General features: G+C 50.6%; 1 protein-coding gene across 1 annotated transcript in view; it reads right to left on the bottom strand.

Moving 5' to 3' along the window:
• Window positions 1-6361, bottom strand: part of CSMD1 (CUB and Sushi multiple domains 1) — a 1232804-nt gene that overhangs the window by 312261 nt on the left and 914182 nt on the right. The window contains exon 14 of the mRNA XM_015591800.1: window positions 18-139. Within this exon, the coding sequence (XP_015447286.1) occupies window positions 18-139 (122 nt within the window). The remainder of the gene's footprint in view (window positions 1-17; window positions 140-6361) is intronic.

The following is a 6361-nucleotide window of genomic DNA, read 5'->3' as shown; positions in this document are numbered from 1 at the left end:
GGGGACGGAGCCCTTACCTTGTCGGGGTCCGAGGTGGTGATGACCCACACGCAGTGCGCGTTGTCCTCGTACTGAACCGGGTAGTTCGGGGAGGTGATGGTGCCGCTGGGCCCGCGCAGATTCGATCCACACGTCCGAGCTAGAAACACAGAGACGTCGTCACTGGCTACCGTGACCCTCGGCGCGGAGGGGACGCAACACGCACGGGGACCCCGAGTCGGCTCCTGCCGGTCACGGTCCACAGTGCCTCCCGGCTCCAGCTGGCCAGCGAGTGCTGCTCAGCCTCCGGGGCCCCGGTCTGCTGTCTGCGAGGTGAAACCCGAAATCGTTATGACACTACATCCGACCTAACCGATGCCGGCCCCGGGGACGATGTCACATTACTTCAGCACACTCCGCGTTTCTGTCTCGGAGTCCGCGTTCGCCTTTGTTTGCACTTGGATGCAGGGAGACCGAACCTCAGCACTGCGACCCAGGAGGCCAGAGCCGATGCCCCAACCGGCCCCCACGCGTGGGACCTTGAGGAAGCACGTCCGGCCCCACAGCCCGTCCTTCCCCCTCTGAATGGGACGGGGGCACACGTGACCTCCAGTCCCTTTCACGCTTTCCATTCTATTCTACAGCGAACGGTGCCAACTTCCTCCAATGGCGGCGTGTCACGCCCACGGGCCAGGACCCTGACCACAGGCCTCTTCTTCCTTCTGCTGGCTGAGCGCCCACTGCGGATTCAGCCACGAAGCCCAGTGCATCAGAGGTCTGAGCTACAAGGGCCTGTCTGCGGGGAGGAGTCGGGAGAAGCCAGGCAGTAGGGCTGTCCCTAAGTGCCCCCAGGAAAGGACATCCCCCACCCCAGGTCCATCTGTACGGCCACAGGAAACATAGATGATGCCTGTTCCTAACACTTCCTTGCTCCGCTGCGAGCGGTTACCCGTTACCCATTTCCACGCCGTGAGTTCCTTGACGTTGGGAACGGCTTCCTTCCCTTACCTATCCGTGCATCTCCAGCGCCACATCTGAGGTCTTAGTTTTGACGTATAAAAATGTGACAAGATCACTTTAGACTCCTTTTCGGTTGCTTGATACTCACTATGAAAGTATTAGCTAAAACTTAATCCACCATACACTGATTAATTACAATATATAACAGTCAGCTCTTAACATATTAGCATTTACTTTCCAAACAAACATTTCTTAAACAGAGATGGATAAAAGATGATCTGGTTTTTAAAACCCAGTAGGCACAGCATCGCTCCAAACTGCCACTGCCTACACTCTAATATCAACGCTGGGAACCAGAGCATCTTAGAAGAAAAGTTTTCATCAATGAAATCTGAGTCCCAGTACCTTTCTGGGACATGTGCATACTTCGTTACATTTTATACTCAGGAGCTGATATTAAACAATGTAGTTTTAATCAATATACTTTGACTTAATTTTGAACTAATATTATCAAAGTGCCATTCTTAGTATTTCGAATTTTGAAAAAAAATACATCTGAGGAATTTGTGCAGTCAGGAACCAATTTGTCACATTCCCACTGAGAATTTGTACTCATCCGATCATTAGCCCCAGCTGTCACTCTGCTGGAAAGTTCACCAAATCTGACACTCTGTCAATGGCCATGTGTCCCAGCTGTCGGCTTTGAAGCCTGACCTCCAACTCGATTTATTAAAATTGGTTTCCAGCTCTCTATGAAATCCATCTTTCCCATTGCTTGAGGGAATATTTTTCGTGATTATATTATTTAGGGAGATAACTACGAGTAAAATATTTATAGGAAAGCAGCACATTTTCGACATTTCCTGCATACATATAGCACTGTTTCACATAGAACAAGTAGTGAACTTAGTCCTTCTCAGAGAGTCTCACCTGGCCGTCAGATTCATTCATAACATAATTGTTCTTTTTTCCTTATAACTATTTCTTTGTAATACACTTTTAATTAAAATACTTAACTCCGTTTACTGACACTTTTAATCAAGCTGTCAAAATAATCAGCTGAAGTAAAATATGTGAACTATGCAGGGCGGGATTTTTTTCCTGTTTCGTTTACTTGTATAACTTCAATAATTAGGACAATTTGGGCATTTGATAGTTTGCCCCATAAATACTTGTCGTCACTTCTGAGTAGGTGTAACAGCCTTAAATAATATGATCTACTATGACCTATAAGTATGTAGTTCTAAGCCCCCGTCTTAGGAAATTGTTCACTCAGTCTTTGCCCTTCTAAATCATCCCCGCCCTCATCATCTCCTTCCTCATCCTCCGAGGACACTCCCATCGCCATACCGACGGCGGCTCATCGGTGCCCCTTTCCCACTGTCCACAGGCAGTTCTCGGATTTCCATTCACGGCGACTCCAAGTCCAGTGGCTGACGAGGAACAGCAGTCCGCGGAGTCGCCACAGTCTCCGTGCGCTCCGACCAGGCCCCACGTGGCAGTGAGGAGCCAGAGCCCGTCCCCCTCGGCCTGCTGCAGGGCGGCCTGGCTGCCTGGCTTCCCCTGCTGTCCCGTGGTTGCGGGGCAGGGCGGGGCCCGCTGAACTGCGAACTCTCTGGACTTCACAGTGCAGACAGGGAAGCCACAGTGCGTCCTTGGCCACGCCCACTACGCACCTCCCCCTCAGTTCGAGCCCCTGAGGGTTAATTTTTCGTGTCCCCTATATATTAAGTTTCTTTTAAAAGTCAACATTTGGGGAGAAGAGCTGGGGAAGAGCCCAGCACGGCCTGGGACGCAGGCCCGAGAGCCCCACTACACGCAGCGGGGTGGGGGTGGCCCGGTAGGAGCTGTGCCCCGGTTCCTGCCCCCCGAGGATGCTGAAGGGGCGGCCAGTCTGGGACACAGCAGGAAAGCAGGGCGCTGAGGGGGTCGGGGTGACGCACACAGCCCGGGGTGACACCGCTGGTGTCAGCGTGTCTGCCGGCCACACCTGTGTTGCCTGGCCGGCTGCTTCTGTGCTGTGATTAAATGTGAACGCATGTTCCGGGGGTTCAGAGAACAGCGCTGTGGGGCCTGAGTCAGGATCCATCCCCTCTCCTGTCCTTCTCTGCTCAGGGCCTCTGCTGGACCCCCGCCTAGGGAGGGACTGTGCAGATGCTCAGCCTCCGGTGCAAACCTCAAGGACTGAGCAATTTCACGGCCCTTGGATTTGGAGGGACTGCTTCCCAAACAGTCCTGTACCAAACATGTATTCAGTTAGTCAAGGGTTTAATTGGCAAACATAAGTAACTACAGTATACTAGTGCCAATCGAGTGTTTATAGCAATATTTAAGTATATTCCCATTGTTGAAATGAATAGGCGCACGTTTATACATATGATAGCTGAGTAACCCTTTCCACTCCCACCAAGCTTCTCCCTTTCCAAGACCCTTTTGGAAGTGAATGGCACCTCCTATGAAGTAATGCGCACGCAAGGGCTTGCTCTGCTTAACGACTGGCCTTTGGGGGCAGCGGAGACCTAACGGATGGCTAGCGTGGCCCACGTGACTGGGTTCTGACTCCGTACGCTGAGATCTCTCTTACTTCTGACATGATTTTTGGAAAAAGTGAGAATTCAGAAAATGATAACGAGGAGAATTCGCTGACTCCGAGGCCGAGATGTGCCATTTCTCCCTCCAATCAAGGGCACAAAACACATCTGTTTCATATAATTCGTCCTCTGAACTGTGGAGTAAGAATTTATCTATTTATGTAAATTCAGTTCCAGGAATCCTTATTCTCCCCTAGTAACTACTCAAATACATTAAAGAGAGGAATATTCTAATAGGCTAAATTTATAGGATATCAGAACTCACGGCAGAAGCTTTTTTCCTAAGAAAATGAATCATCGTATCGCACATTCTACTGCTTGCATGTTTTCAGTAAAAAGTATTTTTATCAACCACAGAGTCTACGTCTATATCCACACTGTCAAACACGACGGAGAATGTGTGTCGTGGAGGTTAAGAGCTGGCTTTTCTTAATCCCGCCTGGGTCCCGGGCCAGGCTGATGTGGTTACTAGATGTCTAATCGTAAATGAGGGCGCCGTGAGCCTCTCGGGTGATGGATCAGCGTAATAACTACAACTTCCACGACGATCGTGTGAGAGCCGAAGGAAGGATTGCGGGCGGAGCATGGAGCACGTCGCCCAAGGCCCCACAGCACGTGCGCCGTGGGGACGTCAGTGCCACGCGGATAGTCGGCACTGTTAGCTGAGCCCGAGGACATGGCAGAGGGAGCACGGAACGAAGCCCCTCGCCTTCGTCAGGCGCGCGACAAACAAGCACGTGGACATCTAATGTCGGGAGGCCCTGGCTTTCCGGAGCGGGGGCTGAGGAGCGTCTGGAGGCCTTGCTCCCGGAGACGCGGTCACGGCAGAACGCGGGGGGACATGGCCGCTGCCGAAAGGCGTGGAGGGGACAGCCGCGTGGAGATCGGGGGGACCGTGCTCCAGGTGACAGGGAAACAGATTCAAGGCAGGAAGTGAGAGACTTTCTCGGCATGTTCTAGGAACACAGCCCCAAATTCTCACTAGTTTTCAGGTCATTTTATGTCCGTCGGATTTGAGAGTAACATAAAAATACAAAGCTTTTTTAGTTCCAATAACTAAAGATGTGTAAAAAGAGAAAGATGTGTTTTTCTCCCAAGTGACTTGAGGTAAAAATCAGAAAACCTGAGGGGTCTAGAAGCAACAACAGATTTTTTCCCCCAGATTCACTGGAATTAAAATAAAACGTCAAAGTGTACGTTTCCTTAAATCTGTGATTATAGCTACCTGATAAAATAATCAGTACAGAAAACATGATTTAAAATTGGCTCTAGACTCGAATCTGGTAGAATAAGGGGTCGGCTTTCAGGCTTCAGTCGATGCCAGTGTCCATTTTGTGACGGGTCTTTTTGCTACTATTTAAAATGTTTCTGCAAAGACAGAGAACATGGGTTGCAAGAATAAGCTATAAAAGTCTCAGAAAATGACAAATGAAGAAGGGTCATTCCTAGGTAGCCTAATGTGGAACCCCGAGGCAGTGACAACTTCGCTCTGTGACCCCCGGCGGCCCAGCCTGGCTCCCACCTAGCCAGCTACGATCACACATGACCCTTAACTTTTCTCATGCGCCCTCGCAATGCACTGGGCAACGAGAAATGTCAGCTCTGCACATCGCAGTGTACTAGCATTGAAGGAAGCTCACACATAAATCTCCCCTAAACTCTGACGGCACGAAATACCAGCTGGAAGATTCACTTAAAAAAAAAATAACTATATCCTCTTCTTTTTTGTTTGGCTATTTTAAAAATCTACTGCCAGTTAAAGATACTTAAATAATTTTAAATGGCTCGTAATATTTTATCCTGTGAAAATTATAGCTGTTTTCACATCCCTAAGTGAAGTAGGCATAATTTCAAACGAATTCACGTGGATAATTACTGGGCTGTGACGACCATTCATCTGTGCAGTAACAGGAAGGAAGGGTACTGTCCCCTGTCCTCAGAGTTAATTAGCTAATGTAAGCACCGGCTACCAAGTGCTTACATCCGGATATGCGAGGTCATTCTGACTCGCTGCCGCTCATCAGGCGACTTCATCAGACATTCCTCGGGAGGAGCCCAGCAGTGACTGAAGAGTTAGAGACCCTTCGTGAATTGAGAGATCTGAAGTCTCCTGAGCTTCAGCCCTTCCTGAATCGAGGGATCTGAAGTCTCCCCTAGGACAGGACACACCAGAGGCTTCTCCCTGCGTCTGACAGGCAGGGGACTTCAGACCAGCTGTCAGAGCGATCGACAGAAAGGCCGCTGACTCCCACGGCCCCACGGAGCGCACGGTGAGCCCGGAGGCCCGCGCCCGTGGCTCCTGTCGCTAAACAAGCAACTATTCCTAGAGTCTGTTCTGTGTGGCACTTGACATACTGTTCAGCTTCATGTCAGAGATGCCCCCCTATAACGAATCTATCGTGTTAGAGAAATAGTTACCAAACCTCACTTAAAAACACTTGTTTGGATCCCTAATGAATGAACCGGTCATTAAAACAAGTAGGGACAGTGTTCAAAGGTGAAGGTGGGAACGGTGCCAGACTCAGGGTCCCTAACGCTGCCCACGCCCAGCGGGAAACCGAAGAATGTCCCGCCGTGAGGGCGGCCACCCAGAAAGCAGGGCGTGACGCCTGAGCTGACGCCTTCCCTCGCACGTACGGGGCGTCGATGACTTGCCGCAGTTAGGAGGAAAGTGGGGTTCGGGGGCTGAGCTAGATACTCGGGGTCCCGCTGTCCCTGGAGGCATCACACACCACGGCCGCTCAGCACTTCGGTGTGGCTGCTCGGAGCTGAATTCCCTGCAAATGTGAAGTGGACACTGAGCTTCCAAGATGCTTATGTGTGTGGGGGCG

This window comes from Pteropus alecto, unplaced genomic scaffold, assembly GCF_000325575.1.
Source record: "Pteropus alecto unplaced genomic scaffold, ASM32557v1 scaffold35, whole genome shotgun sequence".
Lineage (NCBI taxonomy): Eukaryota > Metazoa > Chordata > Mammalia > Chiroptera > Pteropodidae > Pteropus > Pteropus alecto.
This window is presented reverse-complemented; position numbering and strand designations above follow the sequence as displayed.